The following is a 19,302-nucleotide window of genomic DNA, read 5'->3' as shown; positions in this document are numbered from 1 at the left end:
CACGTCAGCCTGGCCGCTGTGGGCTTCTCATAAACACACCGTCAGCTGTGCTGCAGCGTCGGCTTTACCCACCTGTAACGCTCGCTACCCACAGGTGCTGCTGCATGTCAGGGCTCCCCGGTGTGAGCTGTGCTCGCTTGTGTGTCTAGGTGCTTTACCTGTCCACCCCCAGGCGGTGGCAGCAGTCTGTCTCCAGTGCCCCCCCCAGGCGGTGGCAGCAGTCTGTCTCCAGTGCCCCCCCCAGGTGATGGACAACAGTCTCTGCAGTGTGGGGCCCTGATAATGAACCTCCTAGTGACATCAGGTCCAAGTCTGGGACGCGTTGTCAGGGCTCTGGGACCTGTGCAGTGTGCCCAGATTCACGCGTGCCCCTCGTTGGAGCCCCGCATGCGGGGTGAGGAGTCTCTGTGTACAGGGCTGCAGCTGCTGGTTGGGCTTGGTCCCTGGGGTCCTGGGATCAGTGGGGAGGTCGTGTGTCCTAGAGGGCGGTGGTCCTGTTGGTGTTTGTCTCCAGCAGCTTCTTTTTGCCTTCACTCCCACGGGACGTGTTGGCTGTAAGTTGAAGGTGGCGGGAGTCGGCTCCAGGACTGGTGGGTCACGGGAGAAGCCTTTGCAGCTCGTCTGAGGGTCTAGGGGTGGGAAGGCGGTGGGAGCATGCGGTCAAGCCCGGGACACCAGAAAACGGTCGCTCGTGCCAGGAAAAACAAGGTGCGGCGCAGGGGAAGCCTGCTTCTGGAGGGGCTCAGCCAGCGGGGCCAGTGTGTGCGTAGTCGCAGTGATTAAAGAGCTGAGCACTCAGGTGACTGGAGACCAGCACCACGCTGCCCTGTGGGCACAGGGCAGACGTCCTGGAGCTCGGGAGACTTGAGGGACTCGGCTGTGCTTAGCACCCGCTGGCCATTCTTGGCCTGTGGCCCGGTTCATCTCCCAGCCTCGCGTGGGAGGTCAGTCCACTCCTCAGGCCCACTGTGGGTGACCAAGGAGCAGCCACTGCCCACCGGGCACCGGCCCCGCCTATGGGCGGGATGCGTCCTGTAATTTACCGATAGGGGTGATGCATCATGGTTCCCCAGGCCAAGGGTCAAAGGGGCTGGGAGGAGCTTGGCATCTCCACGCCTTCCAGCTGGGGCTTCCACTGCGTGGGCAGGGAGGAGCCCCAAACAGTGGCCAGCGAGCGACGGTGCCTGAGCCTTCTGTGTGGCTCTGGGGCTCTCTCTGAGCCCTGTCCACGATTCTGTTGCTCTGCTCTGATGGCCCACGGGTGACGAGAAAGGGAGCAAGTTCTGCTGTAGGAATTCCCGGGGGCTCGTGACTTGCGAGGCCCCCACCCTGGACCTCAGGAGTCCGAATGTGCTCCTGAAAGACCCGTGACTGGGCGGGAGCGGCCAGAGTGGTCCCAGCTGTTCAGGAGGTGTGGGAGCGGCCAGCACTTCAGCTCCCGGAGCGAGCCAGGGCCAGGCCTCCGGGGGCCGCGCTGGTGGGGACGCCGTCCTTGCCTGTGGGGACCTTCTGGGCGGGTCAGGCTGTGGGTCCTGCTGTTCCTTTATTTGTTTGGCTGAGTGGCTTTTGGGATCTCAGTTCCCCGATCAGAGGTTGAACTTGGGTTCCGGCAGTAGAACCGTGGAGAATCCATTGGGCCACCAAGGAACTCCGCCTGCTTTTCCTTGCTTCTTTGGTAATCTGTCATCATTTAGCTTTTGTTGGGAATGGAGAGTGAAAATAAAAATAGAATAAAAGCAGGTCAGAGACGCTTTTGAAATTGTTAACTCACAGGGAGACGGAGAGTGTGCTCGCCCGGCCTGTGTTCAGCCAGAGTTCACCCCAGGCCGTCCTGCCGGTGCGCCTGCCGGGGCTGCCACGGCTGTGGGCGCGTCTGTCAGACGTGCGGCCTGTGGCCGGCACGGAGCGCTGACTCCATGTACTGACCCAGTTTTGCAGAAAAGCACAGGAGTTTGCTGTCCTCGCCACAGGCCTCGTTTCAGGAATAGAATGAGATTGAGGAGGGTGTTCCAAATGGGCCACTGCTTAGCTCGTCCCCCCACCAGGCTCTGATGGAGACTTGTTTTAGTTCTGTAGAGAAAACTGATAAAGAACCATATTGAGTTCCCATCCAGCTTGTAGAAACTCCCACTGCATTCACATCCCCTCCACCTCGGGGGCAGCACCTATCTCTGGAATCTGAGTCCACGTCCACCGTGGCTTCATGACTGGCTGTGTTCTGAAAGTTTTAGATCCTCTGTTTGGTTTTTGAAAGTGCAAGCAAGACTTAACATTTGAAAGTGAGAAGACAGGCAGTGTCAGCCTAGCCTTTTCTAGCTTTGTGCTGGGAAGCGGTCCTCTCCCTCCCCGGTCCATGGAAACCCTCTTGCTGTGGTTCTGCTGCTGGTCACCTGCTCTGGAGACCAGGCCTCCACACGGGGCCCGGGGGCTGGAGGCCGGCCAGCGCAGGCCCTGGGTCCAGTCCGCCACACTCCGAGGTGCCACCGCAGCTGGTGACTCTCTTGGGAAGACGGCACAAGCAGCAGCAGCGGACGTGCCTGGGTTCTTCTGACGGGAGCCCCAAGGGTGCTGGGCCTTGAGTTGGCGGGGACGCCTCAGTACGCCTCAGTGACTGGACCTGTAGACGCTCGGCTCTGCCAGGCTGTCGAGGGGAGCGTGAGTGTTCCGCTCAGCCTGAGGGCTCTGAAAGCAGTGGCACCGTGGTCCTGTCACTGCTCTGTGCCAAGGGCCCCTCCCCAGGTGGTCCAGCGACCCCAGGCCACGGACCTCAGAGCCTAGCTGCGGGCTGATGACTTAGGTCCAGATGCTGGAGAAGAGCGTCCCCTGACCCAGGAGGCTGGTGCTGACGTCCCAGCATCCTTGCCCAGGCATGTCAGGGGCTGGCTGGTGCAGTTGGCCTCAGGGGCGTCCGGGTCACGTGACACACACTCATCACGGGCCTGGCGTGTGTGGACAGTTACTGCTGGCACCTGTGTTGTGCTCACAGCTTCGACGCCCTGCGTGTGGGTTTTCCTCAGGAGCAGCTCTCCGATAGCCACCGCCCAGAGTGAGCACAGGCCCCTGCGGGTGCCGGCGGCCCTGCCTGCCCCCTGGCCTGACCGTAGGCCCAAGTCCCCACAGCCCTTCGTGGGCTGATGCTTGCTAGAATGGCTCAGAGCCCTGGCAGCTGCTTTGCTGCCCGGTCCCTGTTGATTTGTGAGCAGCGGGGCACCGGGTCCGTCCGCTGGGCAGGGCCTGACGTGGGGGCGTCTGGGCCGTGCCACCCTCCTGGCTCCTGTGGGTGCTCCCAGCCCAGATTCCCTGACCCCCTCCGTCCAGGACGTGAGTGGGGGCTCCATTCCACTGGTGGGACTGGTTAAGCCCTGACCTTGGGAGACTACCTGTGTCTCCACTCCCTCCTTGTCCCAGGAGGTCAGAGGTCAGGGGTGGGGGGTAGGGTCCCCTGGCAACCAGCCCGCATTCTCTGAGAGTCACCTGAGTGGTGTAAACCCAGGTGAGGTTGAAGGGGCTTGTTATGCACAAAAGAAGCTCCTCTCATCCTCCACTCAGGAAATCCCGGGTTCTCGGAGCTCTGTGCCGGAACGGGGACAAAGACCAGGTAGATGTTTGTCATGATGTCGGGATGTCTCTGCAGGGCGGCTGCAGAAACAAGGGTGTCGTGCCTGCTCCTTGGAACAGGCTTGGGCTGCTCAGAGGCTGGGGGCGGGGGACAGGGCGTTTCCTTCAGGAGGGTCGCTGCTGTGGGATCCTGTCTGAGAAGTGGGGTCTCTGCTGACATCAGTGTAACCCAGCGTGATGTGATGGAGTTTCCTTGAGACTCATTATAAAATAAAACATGTTGTAGACGATAAAGTAAAAAAAGGGGAAATGAAAGCCGTGCGAGTCTGGCACGCTGGACAGACGTTATCTCCTGACCCGACCCTCGCAGGACAATACGGCGTCCGGGACTTCCCTGGTGGTCCCACGGGTAGGACCCTGTGCTCTCGGTGCCAAGGGCCAGGTTCGCTCCCTGATTGGAGACCTGAGCTCCCGAAGCCACACGGTGCGGCTAAAATAAATAAGTAAATAAATGAACTAATGGAAAGGGAGAATGGCATCTCGTTCCTTCTCGAGCTGGAGAGCACCGCAGAGCTCCGTGTCCTCCACCTTCTCCTTATAGCACAGAAACTCTGTGAGGAAGGACCCTCTTGCCATTCAGGCCCCCCCTCCACCAGAGCTGGCACGAAGCCAAGGCTCCAGGGGCTGCACTGCCTGCGGCCTCCCGCCCATGCCTCCCACGGCCACTCTGGCCCTACCCGTGCCCGCCCCGTGTGCCTGTCCCTGTGACACCATGGGGGTGCCTGGGGCTGCCGCTGAGCCGTCTCCTCTCTCCTGCAGATCCCGACAGCCCGCTATGCAGTGTCACACCTGCCCCCGACGAGGAGCTGCCTGCCTGCCCTGAGGAGTTCGATGACTTCGTGACCTTTGAGGCAAGTGGTTTTCCTGGGAGAGCGGAGAGGGAGTCTGATGGACACACCCCCCCTGCCTTGTGTACCCTAAACCCTGTGTCACTTGCTGGCCCCTGGGGAGCGCCGTGCAGGGCAGGCAGGGGGCACTGTGACTGCCCGGTGGTCAGCAGGGGTCTGCTCTCCACGCTTTGCACCTGAGGCTGATGGCAGGAGGGCCCCTGGGGCCTGGGGTCAGCAGGGGCAGGCTCTCCTGTGTCATTGCTGGGCCCTTCTGCCAGGCCACTGGGATGTGTGGTGAGGGCCTTGTTTTATCAAAAACGTCCCTAGACCCAGAAAATGGGCCTGGGGACGCTTGACTTACATGTTGCTGCCTTCAGCCCCTGCCCCCAAGAGGGCGTCCCAGATGGCTCAGTGGGAAAAAATCTACCTGCCAGTGCAGGATTAGCTAAGTCGCTTCAGTTGTGTCTGACTCTGTGCGACCCCATAGACGGCAGCCCACCAGGCTCCCCAGTCCCTGGGATTCTCCAGGCAAGAATACTGGAGTAGGGTGCTGTTTCCTTCCCCAATGCATGAAAGTGAAAAGTGAAAGTGAAGTCGCTCAGTCGAATTCCACTCTTCGCGACCCCGTGGACTGCAGCCTACCAAGCTCCTCCGTCCATGGGATTTTCCAGGCAAGAGTACTGGAGTGGGGTGCCATCGCCTTCTCCGAATGCAGGATTAGCTGTATCTAATTAGTAGGAAACTCTGGTTTGACTCCTGGGTGGGAAAGATCCCCTGGAGAAGGAAATGACAACCCCCTCCAGTATTCTTGCTTAGAGAGTCCCATGGGCGGGTGAGCCTGACTGGCTGTAGTCCACGGGGTCACAGAGTCGGACACGAGTGAGCAACTGAGCACGTGTGCAATGTGGGGAGAAGGTGTGTGAGTGGAGCCACAGAGGAGACCAGACAGCTTCATCACCGGGGTGGTGGGGGCAGAGGCTGGGAGGGCCCTGGTGGCTCCATCTGCAGTTTTTTTCTGTTTTGGCCACACAGCACGTGGGAACCTTCGTTCCCTTACCAGGGGTCGAACCCATGCCCCCTGCATCGGAAGCCTGGAGTCTTAACCATTGGACCACCAGGGAATTCCCGAGGAATTTCCTTTTTAAAAAACACAGCTGTGGCAGCCCCTCAGCCTGCTGTTGCCCAGGGTGGGGTGTAGGGAGAGGGTGGGACTGAGGCCATGCCCTGACCCTCTGGGCGTTGGCTCCTTGGCAACTGAGAGCCCCTCGGAGTGCTGACGGCCCACAGGACCCCTGCCCTCCACGGAGTCTGGGTGTCTTGTTTCCCTGCTCTGAGAAACTGGCCCTCAATGGTACAGGTTCACTTCCTGCCAGCCTGGGCCTCCAGGCCACCCGCAGCTGTTAAGCCCTCACAGCTCTGTCCCAGAGCCCCAGCCAGGCCTGAGCCCCTGAGGACAGGAACCGCCTGCTGTGCATCCCCACTCAGTAGCGATTGGTATCTTCGTTCTGGCTGTGACTGGGGGAGCCGGGCCAGTCGTGCTGCGTGGGGACCAGGTGCCCGCAGGCACGAGTGCTGGCTGTGAGGGGCGGCGTGGTCGGACAGGGAGGGCGTGCAGGCCCGGACACGTCAGCTGTCCAGCCCACCATCAGTCCTGGACCCTGGGGTAGCGAGTCGGGGAAGGCCCTGGAAGACCAAAACACCTGGAGCCTCCCAGCACAGCAGCTTGGGCCGGGAGAGGCTGCTTGTCTTTGAACGTCCAGGGAACCCTGGTCGCTTACCTGGTTGGCCAGCAGCTGACCTCTCCTGCCTGTTGACACCCCAGAGTATGCTTTGCCATCAGTGTCTTCCGTTCTGTTCTTCTCTGGTATCTCAGTTAGAGTGTTCTGTTGATTCTTTGTATTTTATGTGTACATGGGCATCATGGGTTGAATCGTAGCCCCCAAAAGTCCACCGGAAGCCATGAAAGTCACCGTATTTGGAGACGAGATCTTTGCAGAGCTCATTATGCTAGGTAGGGTGGGCCCTGACTCCAGTGACCAGGGTCCTTGGAAGAGAAAGGGAGAGGGCTCACTGGAAGAAGGCGGTATGAGGACGGGGCAGAGCTGGAGGAACATGGCCTCCACAGGAGCCTCAGGAGGAATTCAGCCCTGCTGACACCTTCGCTTCCAACTTCTGCCTCCAGATCTATGGGGGAATACATTCCTGTTGCTTCGAGCCTCTGGTTTATGGAAATCGGATGCCCCAGGGAACTAGAATGACTTCTGTGATCCAGATTGTAAAAGGCGTCAACCCTGGGGCTGCCTCCTGGAGCCTGATGGAGCAGCCTTGGAGTGTTGTCCGGCCCCCGGCCCCCTTTTCTCTGCAGGGTGGACCCCTTGCAGACCACAGGTGCGACCCTCCCTCCGTGGTGGTGCTTTGACTCCTGGGCAGGCCAGCCCCGCCTGGGGCTCATCACCTTCAGAAGGTGCGGGTGGGAGCCTGACAAAATGCAGCAGGACTGCTGCTCAGGTGTTTGGATCATAATTTGTTTTCAACAAGGAGGGAATATTTTAAGTTTTTGTTGTTGTTTCAAAAAAAATAATACGCTTCGTTTTTTTCTAGCAGTTTTAGGTTTACAGAAGATGAAGCAGATAGTAACAGGGAGTTCCCGGTTCACCCTCCTCCACCCTGGCCTCCCTCCACACACACTGTCCCTGCCCTGAACATCTCCCACTTGTTGTGAAGGGAACCCGTATAGATACGTTGTTACCGACGAAGCGCAGGGTTCCATCAGGGCTCCATCTTGGCAGTGCAGGATCTGTAGGTCTTAATAGTTGCAGTTTCACTGCTTTAAGAATCCTCTCTGCCCCCCAGGTTCGTCCCTTCCTCCCACCAGCACCAGAGACCTCTGAACTTGTACTGTCTCCATAGTTCTGCCCTTTCACGCTTTCGTAGACTTGGTTGAATCCGCAGCTTCGGGCCTTAAAGGTTCCTCCATGTGTTTTTTGCTTTTTAAGGTTTTAGATGTGATTTTGAGAGGAGTAGAATTAGGTGCTATACAGAGACTTGTAGCGGAGAAGGCAATGGCAACCCACTCCAGTACTCTTGCCTGGGAAATCCCATGGGCAGGGGAGCCTGGTGGGCTGCAGTCCATGGGGTCGCACAGAGTCAGACTCTACTGAGCGACTTCACTTTCACTTTTCCTTTCATGCATTGGAGAAGGAAATGGCAACTCACTCCAGTGTTCTTGCCTGGAGAATCCCAGGGACGGGGGAGCCTGGTGGGCTGCAGTCTATGGGGTCGCACAGAGTCGGACACGACTGAATCGACTTAGCAGCAGTAGCAGCAGCAAAGACTTGTAGAGAGCTGGTTTTTTTTTTTTTCCCCCCTAAACTTTTGAATCGTGTAAGCCTAATAAGTCCTGTAAGAATATGAGTGAAGATGATGTGTATTACCGTCCAGTACCACATTTGGAGACCCCCTGCCTTTTGTTGAGTTTCTGGTGGGGTCCAGCAGTGCTGGTCAGGGGTGCCCTGGGTGTAACACTGAGGGCTCCTCCCAGGGCCTTTCCTGCCTATGACGGGGGTCTGTGGTGCCCTGGGTGTAACACTGAGGGCCCCTCCCAGGGCCTCTCCTGCCTGTGACGGGGGGGCCTCTCCTGCCTGTGACGGGGGTCTGTGGTGCCCTGGGTGTAACACTGAGGGCCCCTCCCAGGGCCTCTCCTGCCTGTGACGGGGGGGCCTCTCCTGCCTGTGACGGGGGTCTGTGGTGCCCTGGGTGTAACACTGAGGGCCCCTCCCAGGGCCTCTCCTGCCTGTGACGGGGTCTGTGGTGCCCTGGGTGTAACACTGAGGGCTCCTCCCAGGGCCTCTCCTGCCTGTGACGGGGTCTGTGGTGCCCTGGGTGTAACACTGAGGGCCCCTCCCAGGGCCTCTCCTGCCTGTGACGGGGTCTGTGGCTCCCAGCGTTTCCCCAAGCACCCGTGTGGCCCCAGCTTGTAGCAGAGCTCCCAGGAGAAAGGTGTTTCTTCGTTTTTGTATTTTGCCTCACCATGTGGCTTGCGGGATCTTATTAATCGTTCCCCAACCAGGATCTGAAACTGTGTCCTTGACAGTGAAAGTGCCCCCAGAGAATTCCCCAGAAGAAAATTTCTGATGTGGAGTTTCTAAGAAGGGACGGGGGCTGAGTGCAGGTTGTTGCTGAGGTTCTGTGATGGAGAAGGCGGCTGTGGGTGTGAATCTGAGCCCTTGAGGCAGAGAGCAGCTGGTGGAGGACTCTGCCCACAGGAGGGGGCGCAGGAGGGGCTGGACCCCTATCTGGACTGGCGATGAGTACTCTGAGTACGGGAAGATAGGAGTGGGCTCTGCTGTGCCTACTCCGGCTCCCTCCTCCTCCCACTCCCAACCTTATAAGAAGATGGGGAAATGGGCTTTTTGTACAAACTCTTATCAGAAGGGCTAGAAGAGCAAGAACAAAAGCCTCTCTGTTTTGAGAAATGTTTGTTAAAAGCCCAGCAAGCATTTCCTGAACTTTGCCCCCTTGCCAGCCAGCGGAGCGCGTCTGGGAGCGGGTTAAACAACTGCTGAGGCTGTGATGGACCCTCAGGTGGACAGACAGAACCTCCGCACGCCCGGCCAGTAGGAGGCCGCTGGAGCTGCTGGCCGGCTGGACGGAGTGCCGGCACCCAGTTTCATGGGAAGGCCGTCTGCACACGCGCCCTTCCTGGAGCTGCTGTGTGGAGCCGGCCAGCCGGGCGGGTGTCTGAGGGTAAGAGAAGGCAGGGCCCCGGCCACGCTTGGCCCGGCCGCCGGTTCCCCTCAAAGGGACCGTGGCCGGATGGCGGGGCCTTGGGCAGGCCTGGCCGCCCCGGAGCTCCTCGCTGGGGGCGGTGCGTGCAAGCTCCCTGCCCACCGCGTTTGTTACCTGGTGAGGAAACAGCCGAGCGTTCTCAGGCGCACTGTGATTTCCTTGAACTCATCCTGACGAGTAGTTTATGGTCGTTTCTTTGGTGGCTTAGAGGGTGAGCTGGCGAAGCAAGGCCCGTCTGGCAGCACCAAGGCTGTGGAGGAAGGACTCCGAGCCCCTCTGTGCTCTTGCAGGGCCACCCCACACAGCTTCTGCCTCCTAAGGGCAGATTCACCAGCCCTCCCTGGAAAACATCCGGCTTGTGACGCTTATTCAGGGCAGCCTGACTCCAGGGAGAGACCAGCCGCCTTGTCCTCCTGGCCCCCTCAGCCCCCCTCAGATTTCGCCCTGGGTCCTCCGGGAGCCCCAGGGCCTCCTGCCCAGGGGCCGCTCTGGGCCCTAGGGGCTGGTCCTCCTGTGGGAAGGAGCGTGGAAGGTGGGCGAGTGCTCCTCTCTGTCTGGCAGCTGGGATTAGCGTCTGCCTGGTCTTCCTGCACCGGCGGGGGAGGGGGGTGACTTCCATCCTGAGCTGTCCTGCAGAGCCCCAGTAGGAAGGCTCACTCAGGCTGCAGCCACGACTGCGGGGGAGGTCAGGCCTGCGCACCAAGCCCACCCCGCTTCTGCGCACCCAGCTGCCTGTGAGGACCGGGGCTCTGCTGCCCAGAGGAGCCTGTGCTGGGGTGCTGGCCTCGAGTCACACTCTGTCCCTGCGGGAAGCCCGTGTCTCAGGTGTGTGGGCCCACCTGCTTCCGGTCGAGGGTGAGTGGGGGGTGAAAAGGGCCGCGGGCAGCTGTCCCTCGGACCCGGGCGGTGGGTCCAGCCTCAACACCGCGGTGCCTGCCTGCAGGCTCAGCCCGGAGCCAGTCACTCAGTGGTCATGAGAAGCACAGTGGGGGCTCTTGAAGGGAGTCCTGGTTTCGGTTTTGAAGTGAGCACTCTGTGGATTACATAGTCGCCTGGGACTTGGAGAAGTATGGGAACAGGAGCGTCGAGAAAGGCCTGCAGTGGGGACCTCGGGCCTTCCCCGTCTCACGCTGCCCTGTACCAGCTGGCACACAGGCCCCCTTTCAGGCTGTCCCGCATCTGCCCTTGTGACGGCCACATTCTGAGAGGTGGTGACCTCGAGAAAGCTGCGTCTAGTCCCTGTTCTCTCCTCGAGGCGGCGCCGCTTGGATGCTCACCAGCTACATGGCTGGTGGACGGATCACATGACTGGTGGACGGCAGACGAGGCCGGACCTGGTCTCCACTGGGCATGGGTGTGGGGGCAGCCATGCGGGGCCCTCTGCCCCCCACCAAATCTCGTGGCAGAGCCCAAGGACAAAGTGCAGCCTCTCCAGCCTCTTCTCTGAAATCTCTCTCATTTGTCCATCGTTAACCAGCGTGAAAGCTTGGCTGCTTTGCTAACCAGTTGCCCCTCAATTAAAGCTGAGGTTACGAAGTGAACGCAACCTGTGTACTGGCTGTAAGTTCATTTGGACGGTCTGCAGATACCTACTTGGTGCTGGGTCCAAAAGACTGAAAACACGGGTGTGTTTAGTGGGAAAGTAGCCCTTAACCAGTGAATGTAATTGATCCAACAGTTGATGAATTCAGATTTTGAGGTTAGACCACGTAATTGAATTTCAGAGCAGTAGTCTGCACATACGTAGTAGTCGTTGGTGGGGACTTTTAAATTGAAAAAGGCATGTCCTTAGACTGTTGGACGTTTGTTAACAGGGTGGGTCATTCCAGTGCCGGGGGCCACAAAGGGCCGCCGGCTCTCCCGGTGTGTACCCTGGGATGCTGGGACACTTGTGTCTGCTTGAGGCATGTTTACATACACTACTAACTTTTTCTAAAGTCTGCCGTGAGCCACTGTTTCTGCTTTGAAGTGCAGGAGGGTCATCTCATGGACGCTCCCCGTCGCGGGCCCCTTCCGCGGCCGGGACTGACTCTGGGCGTCTCTCCTAGGCCAACGAGGTGACGGACAGCGCGTACATGGGCTCCGAGAGCACCTACAGCGAGTGTGAGACCTTCACGGACGAGGACACGGGCACGCTGGTGCCACCCGAGTGCCTGGACGCCGCTGAGGAGCCCGGGCACGGTGCCCTGCTGCTGCTGCCCGGCAGGTGCGTTCCCGCCGCCTGCCCGGCCGGCAGGGTCACAAGGCCCTTGGGGAGTCCCGGCGGAGCCCGAGCCTGCGGAGGCCCTCCGGAGAGGCCGCGAGGCCGCCCGTTGGGTGCTCACGCGCAGTTGTGGGGGGATTCGCCTGGCGGTCAGGGCTTTGTCGTCACGGTCTTGCCTCTCATGACACAGAGAGAGATGCGCTCTTCGGGGCACGTCCTCACCTGGTCCAGAGGCACCGGGGGGTTGTCCTTGTCAGCCGCACCGTGGGAATGTGTGCAGCTCCTTCATTTCCTGTCAGTGGGCCCTGGGCTCCGGGGCAGCGTGCAGTTTAGGTTTCCTGGATGAAGCTGCTTCATGTAAGCGTCATGTCTTTCTGTGCAGGCTTTGTCTTCGCGGATCCGGGTGTGCCTGGGGCTCGGTCTCGGCTATAGGGGTTACTGTGGGTCAGATGGTCTCAGGCAGCGTTGGGTGGCTCCCTGCCAGCCAGCTGCCCGCAGGCTCTGGCTGCTCCATCCTGGCAGCTCCTGGCATCGTCTGCTTCTCCATGTCCTGTCCTGGCGCAGAATGGCCAGTCCTCACCTAGGTCTCACAGGAGCCTGATGGGTGATGCCTTGCTGGTATGCTGCCTGGTGGAGACCCTCTCCCCTGCAGGCTGGTGCCCCTTTGTTGACAGCCGGGCTCTGCAAGCTGGTCCGCAAGAAATGGGACAGTGAGCGGGTGCTGCTCCTCAGTTCCGTGTCAGTTGTCTCGTGCAGACAGGCGTGGGTAGACCTGGCCTCCCAGGTCCTCTGGCCTCAGTGGTTGGAGCCCTTGCTGTGTCTCAGGGGTCCCCTCTGTCCAGGTGTGCTGCAAGCGTGTTCCCCCCGCCACTCGTTCGGGGTAGCTTCTCATTCTCCGAGGCATCTGGTGTGTCTGTGGTTGGCTGCCTGTGCTGTTTCAGTCTCTGCTCACTCCACATCACTGCAGTGGTACTTGCACTTGTTTGAAAGCTTTATTGTTTTGCCACTGTTCTCAGCCCTGCATCTCCTGTGTGTGCTGTGAGGCAGGGGTCACATCTCCCATCCTCGGGAGACAGAGGCATCAGGACGTCCATTGGCTCAGGCTCGGTTTGAAGCTTTCTCTTTGCTCGCTGGCCCCCGCGGTGGCCGAGTGTGTGTGCTGTGCTGGCCGGCCTGCTTAGCTGTGTGTGCCCTGCGTGGGTCAGCACCGCGTGGTTCCGGCGTGTGCGCTTCCAGCCCCCTCTCCAGGGCTGTCTGCTGCTTTGGCCTTGGTGCGTCCATGTGGATCCCAGACTCGGCTTGCCAGTCTCTGGGGAGGGCACCTGTGGGCTGGGCAGGCGTGTGCTGGGTCCACAGGTTATTTGACAGAACCAGCATCTTGAAGTATGGGCTTCCCAATCTTCGAACATAGTTTATTGCTGCATTTACTGGAGTCTTCCTTGGCTTGCCATGGTGGGGGTGGCCATCTGGTGGGGGGCGGTCAGGTGTGCACAGTGGGCTCTCGGTTCTTCTGGGGCCAGAGGGACAGCTGTGGGGGCCGCGGGCCGAGCCCCGTGTGTGAGGACAGAGCCTGCGCGACTCCTCAGGGGCTGGGGAGAGAGGGTTACGATGCAGCACGTGGGGCTGGGGCACTGCCTTAGCGCAGCTTCCTAACCAGTGTTTTTAAGGTAATCAGGTAAGTTCGTTTAATTCCATCTGGGTTAAGTAACCAAAGCTGGAGAAATGCCAAACCCAGGAAACCATTATGAGGTCTTCGATTTTCTCTGAAACTTTCCAGCCTTGGTCTGTTGTGCTGCCTAAGCAGTGACTTGCTGTCAGGACGCACTGACATCATGTGAGCCTCAGTGTGAGACGTACCTGAATCGGCGACAGGATGCCGATCTGAGCTGAGGTCACCTGTCTTCTTGTTGTCGTGGTGTGTGCCGCGCTCGCGGCCCGCCCCAGGCCCCCAGCACGAGGTGCACATCCCCTCTGACGTGGGGACACGCGCCTGGCCGCTCGCTGCCCCGAGCACCCGGATCCAACCCGCGGAGGCTGGGCAGGGTCCCTCTCGCCGTGCAGGCAGCTTCCTGTCCCGGGTCTGGGCACGTGCACACACAAGCAGCTCGTCTGGAGAAACAGAAAGCAGCTCTGTGTGATCAGGCGGCTGTCGGGAGGAATCCCTTCTTCTTGGCTTCAGTGGCTGGCCGGTGGCAGGCAGACTCAGGGTGCTCTTCAGAGATGGCTGAGATCCTGAGCCCCCGGCTGGGTCACGGTGGAGCCCAAGCTGCATGTGTGTGGCTGTGGGTCTGGGCAGAGGACGGACGGCCTCCGTGACCCCTGGGCCCCCCAAGGGGCAGCTCCAGTGCCTGCTCATGGGTTCTGGGGTGGGGGGCTGTGGGGAGGAGGGGTCCTGCCCCGGCCAGGAGTGTCTGCGGGAGCTGGGGTGCAGTGAGCCCTGGGCTCCAGGGCACCTGGTGACTGGGGGACACAGACCGTGAAGTGTTGGTTACGGACGTGGTGGTGTGGGGTCGGCTGGGCCAGGCGGAGTCCACGGGCAAAGTCAGTCACCTGAGTTTATCTTTCCCAGAATGACTGCAGGAATAGGCGCCACTCACACGTGTGGTCGCCGTGGGCTCTGAACAGAGGCTCGGGTCACATCCGCAGCTCTGGGCTCCTCGGTCCCGAGGCGGCAGCTGACTCTCCTTTGCCTCCGCAGGTCCCACCTGCAGGGCCAGTCCGTGGTCGCGGTTATAGGTGGTGAGGAGCACTTCGAGGACTATGGCGAGGGCAGTGAGGCGGAGCTGTCCCCGGAGACCCTCTGCGGTGGGGACCGCGGCTGCAGGGATCCTGCCTTCCTCACTCCCAGGTAAAGGCTCCTGTTTGCAGGCTGGTCTCGTTCCCTGTGATGTAGCTGAGCAGTGCCACTGAGATTAGGGTTCCCGTTGGGGGGAATGTTGGCTGCAGCTCCTCTCATCCCGTCGTGGTCCCGTCTCCCTGTTTGAGAGGCCGAGGCCGAGCCCCAGGCATACAGACAGGGGACTCTTGGCTGTGCGTGTTTCTCAGCGCTGCTTGTGAATTGAGCTGTGATTTGCGGTAAGCTTGAGGCAGGCTGTGTGTGTGTGTGATATGTGTTGTGTGTGTGTGAGAGAGTGCGTGTGTGCTAGTGTGTGATGTGTGGGTGGTGTGTGTTGCCTGTTCTCTGTGTGTCACGTGTGTTCTGTGTGTGTGATGTGGGTGGTGTGTGTGATGAGGACTATGGCGAGGGCAGTGCGGAGCTGTCCCCAGAGACCCTCTGCAGTGGGGACCACGGCTGCAGGGGACACGGTGGGTGATGTGTGTGTAGCCTATTCTGTGTGTGTCACGTGTGTTGTGTGTATCATGTGTGGTGTGTGTGTGGCCTGTTCTCTGTGTGTCACGTGTGTTCTGTGTGTGTCGCGTATGTTGTGTGTGTGATGTGTCACGTGTGTTCTCTGTGTGTGTCGTGTGTGTTGTGTGTGTGATGTGTTCTTTCTGTGTGTGGCCTGTTCTGTGCGTGTCATGTGTATTGTGTGAGTAATGTGTGTGTTGTGTGTGTGGCCTGTTCTGTGTGTGTCACATGTGTTCTCTGTGTGTCGCGTGTGTTCTCTGTGCGTGTCGTGTGTGTTCTGTGTGTGGCCTGTTCTGTGTGTGTCACGTGTGTTCTCTGTGTGTAGCCTGTCTTGTGTGTGTTGCGTGTGTTCTATGTGTGGTGTATGTGTAGCCTGTTCTGTGTGTGTCACGTGTGTTCTGTGTGTGTCACGTGTGTTCTGTGTGTGATGTGTTCTGTGAGGGGGCTGTTGTGTGTGCATCACTTGTGTTCTGTGTGTGTGGTGTGTGTGGTGTGTGTGTGGCCTGTTCTGTGTGTGTGATATGTGTTCTCTGTGTGTGATGTGTTCTGTGTGTGGCCTGTTCTGTGTGTGTCGCGTGTGTTCTATGTGTGGTGTATGTGTGGCCTGTTGTGGTGTGTCGCGTGTGTTCTGTGTGTGTTGTGTGTGTTCTGTGTGTGATGTGTTCTGTGGGGGGGCTGTTGTGTGCGCATCAGGTGTGTCCTCTGTGTGTTACGTGTGTGACGTGTGTGGTGTGTGGCCTGTTCTCTGTGTGTCACGTGTGTGGTGTGTGTGGCCTGTCCTGTGTATGCTGCGTGTGGTGTATGTGTGGCCTGTTCTCTGTGTGTCACGTGTGTTCTCTGTGTGTCACATGTGTTCTGTGTGTGACGTGTGTGGCCTGTTCTGTGTGTGTCACGTGTGTTCTCTGTGTGTCGCATGTGTTCTGTGGGGGGAGCTGTTTTGTGTGCGTCACATGTGTTCTGTGTGTGTCATTTGTGTTCTCTGTGCGTCACGTGTGTTCTCTGTGTGTCACGTGTGTTCTCTGTGTGCAGCCTGTTCTCTGTGTGTGATGCATGTGGTGTATGTGTGGCCTGTTGTGTGTGCGTCACATGTGTTCTCTGTGTGTCGCGTGTGTTGTGTGTGTGATGTGTTCTGTGGGGGGGGCCTGTTGTGTGTGCATCACGTGTGTTCTGTGTGTGTCGCATGTGTTCTGTGTGTGATGTGTTCTGTGGGGGGGCTGTTGTGTGCATGTCCTGTGTGTTCTCTGTGTGTTGCATGTGTGTGCGTGTGACGTGTGTGGCCTGTCCTGTGTGAGTAAGCGCCAGCGTCCTGCTCAGCTCTCCGAGTCGCGCTGTGCTGATGGGCCTCGCCCTGCACGCCCCTTCGTGTACTGTATGCCCTGAAGGCCTGTGGAAACCCTCCTGCACTTTCCCAAGGGCGGTGCTTATGTCGATCTCTGTGTCACATTTTGGAAATTCTCAGCATTCCAAACCTTTGATATGATTATGATCATGGTGGGAGTCTGGGATCAGCAACCTGCGACGTGACTGTTGTGAACCGATTGCATCTTCCTAAAGGCTCAGGTGATGGTGAGCATTTTTTAGCAATAAAGTGTTTTTCAGTTAAGGTATGCATATTGTACATTTTTTTGGCTGCACCACACAGCATTTGGAATCTCAGTTCCCCGACCAGGGATTGAACCTGTGCCCCTGCAGAGGGAACTGGGAGTCCAGGAAGTCCCTGCATTTTTTATAGACAGGATGCTTTAGACTACAGTGTAGTGTGGATGTCACTTTTACTTGCACCGGAAACAGGAACTTCCAGTGATTCCTTTTACTGCGACCGGCCGCAGATGAGGCTGCAGTAGCTCCGAGGCCGGCCTCCTCTCGGAGTTTTCTGTTTCTCCGTGTTTTCCCGCGTGTCTTCAGACTGTGCTCCTCTTGTAGCTGGATGCTGGTGTCTTTTGACCAGCCTCTGAGAGAGGTGTTTGCATCACAGACGGCTGTCAGGATTCATTTCCTATAATGACCTGGCGTCCCCAGACGGCGAGGTTCGGCCTTGGATACACTGAGCTGTGGCATCTGGCGGGCCAGCCCTGGGCTCACGGGCGGGCTCCTCCCAGCTCTGCTTCCTCTCCGGGCAGCAGGAGGCCTGGAGGAAGCGCCCACCCCCGTGCCTGCCCCCGTCAGCCCCCTGTCCCCCTGCTCCTGGTTCTGGGGTTCTCCACCTGTGCCCACAGTGGCGGTTGTGGACTTGGATGTGCTGAGAGGGGTGCACTCTGCTGGCATGGCCCGAGGGCCCGGCCGAGGCCCCCGCGCACGTGCCTCCACTGGTTCCGTGCCCGCCCGCGTCCTCGGCTTCGTCTGCAGGGTGCCGTCTGTGCTTCAGTAGCCTGGGGTCCTCGTGGCCGCACTTCCCGTTGCCCTGAAGGCCCCTGTGGTTAGTTCCTGGGACAGTAACGATTCTGAGTTTTTAGAGGACGTCCTTCCCGTAGCCCTGGCTGTGGCACTCCCTAGACAGTCACTGCCATGGCCACAGGGCGGGAAGTGAGGCGCTGGCTGCGTGCTCCGCACTCACACAGACACATTTCGGGTGGAGGATGCGGGTGTCACGATGCTGGCTTCTCCGCAAAGCTGCCAGGCTCGCCCGCGTCCTGAGCGCCTGACGAGGAAGTGCTCCAGCCGCCGCACGGCAGGCGGCGCAGTCCCAGAGGTGGGGCGAGGGCCTCTGCACCGTGAGCAGAGGTCTCCTGCCGGCACCCTGCCCAGCCCTGGTCCGGCCCCTCCTGAAGACGCACCTCTCGCCCCTCCAGCGCCGACCCACTCAGCACCAAGCTGCACAGCATCCTCACTGACGAGGCCTTTGAGTTTTACTGCAGCCAGTGCCACAGGCAGATCAACCGCCTGGAGGACCTCTCTGCTCGCCTGAACGACCTCGAGAAGAATAGGTAACCCGCGGTGCCTGGCCTGCTGTCTGTCCCGGGCGCGGGAGAGCCCGCCGGCCCGCAGCGCCCGCCGCCCTGGCCAGGTGCCGCCTGAGTGCCGGGGGCTCCCTCAAGTGGGCCAGCGGGCCTGCGGGCCGCAGCCTCACCTCCACCCGGCCCTGCATGTGCTCGTCCGGCCTGCTGCCCCACGTGCATGCCACCACCCAGTCCCCCGCCCTGCCCTGCCTGCGGACCGCCAGCGCATGGAGGAGAGCCTGTTCTTAGGAGGACATGCTCTTTGCATTTCACCAAAAGACGTTTTCAGTGGAGGCACAGCAGCAGCATCGGGAAACCTGAAGGGACCTAGGTCTGGGTGCAGATGGGAGTGGCTCTCGGGGTCGGCACTCTGCCAGGTGCCCCAGGGGCTCTGCCGCCCATGTGCATGTGCTACTCCTCGCCCGTCCCCCTCCTCATCTGCTCCCCTCTCCGCCTGACGCCGCCCACCCCCAAGTTGGAGTCCCGGGGGCGGCCCCTGGCTCCTCACAGCCTCCAGTTGCAGGAAACAGCTTGGGCAGTTGGCGTGCGTCAACGTGTCCGTTAGGCAGGTTGGCGCTCTAGCTTGTTGCACGGAGCGACGAGCCCTCATGCCACACACCCCACAGCCCCGCCCCGCAGAGGAGGTGCGGGACCACCTGGTGCTGTTGTGCTTCGGACTTCCAGGGGACTTCCTGGAGGAGGGGGCCTTGACCGGCGGTGGTACCACGTGTCCACGTCTCCCGGGCCTGCCATTGGCCCCTCAGCCGGCCTGGTGGACCCTTGACAACAGCCCACTGTGTGCATCCTCCTGCCCCACTCAGCCGGGTCCAGCCAGCGCCCAGTCAAGTGAGGGACAGGGCTGGTGGGCAGCTTCACAGGGAGCCTGGGCCCCGGCAGCACTGAGGAGGAATTGTAGGTGCCCATTGAGGGGCTTCAGGGGACAAGGGGGCTCAGAGACCCGCCGGCCCCCTCTACCCCTCATGTTCAGCCCAGTGCTCCACACACGCCTTGGGTGGGCCGCCCGCTAGGCTGGGGAGGTCATTTTACTTCCCGAGCTGGGCCCTGCCGTCTCTGTGTTTGAGAGTGAACTTGAGGACATACGCGCATCTTAGTTCTCCCGCTCTTGAAGTCTCTTGACACGGAGGTGGTCTTTTCCACGTTGAGGGCCTGCTGCAGGGCAGCCACGGTCACTTCTGTGAGGCTTTGTGGGGCCAAGACTAGACTGGGGTGTGACTGCATCCAGCCAGCAAATCTAAGGGGTCTCACGTCCATTTCAGCCACCTGTCCCCTAAGAAAGGCGCTGATGAGAGGGTTAACATGCCATCAAAGCCTTCGTTACGATCGGGACACAGATGTCAGATGGGAAGTTCCCCTCATACCTGCTCCAGGAGAGGCTTGCCCTCGGCGTCCACAGAACTGTCTCAGGGTGAGCGGAGCTGGTAGTTGTGAAAGGTGACTCAGTCCAGTGTCCAACAGGTTTGACAACAGGCGTGATTTCTACCTCCCAACCCTCAGAACACACGTACTTGCCATGTTCCTGGCGCCTCTGTGAAATAGTTCATTGCGTGACAATGGGGA

The 19,302-nt window shown here is 59.7% G+C and overlaps 1 protein-coding gene across 1 annotated transcript in view; it reads left to right on the top strand.

The window, feature by feature from the left end:
- Positions 1-19,302, top strand: part of RAB11FIP3 (RAB11 family interacting protein 3) — a 60,198-nt gene that overhangs the window by 28,828 nt on the left and 12,068 nt on the right. Inside the window, exons 3-5 of the mRNA XM_014482787.2 lie at positions 4,378-4,469; positions 11,285-11,442; positions 14,138-14,287. Coding sequence (XP_014338273.2) covers positions 4,378-4,469; positions 11,285-11,442; positions 14,138-14,287 — 400 coding nt within the window. The remainder of the gene's footprint in view (positions 1-4,377; positions 4,470-11,284; positions 11,443-14,137; positions 14,288-19,302) is intronic.

The sequence above is a fragment of the Bos mutus genome, chromosome 25 (genome assembly GCF_027580195.1).
Source record: "Bos mutus isolate GX-2022 chromosome 25, NWIPB_WYAK_1.1, whole genome shotgun sequence".
Lineage (NCBI taxonomy): Eukaryota > Metazoa > Chordata > Mammalia > Artiodactyla > Bovidae > Bos > Bos mutus.
Note: the sequence above shows the minus strand (reverse complement) of the source record. Positions and strands in the feature narration are given on the sequence as shown.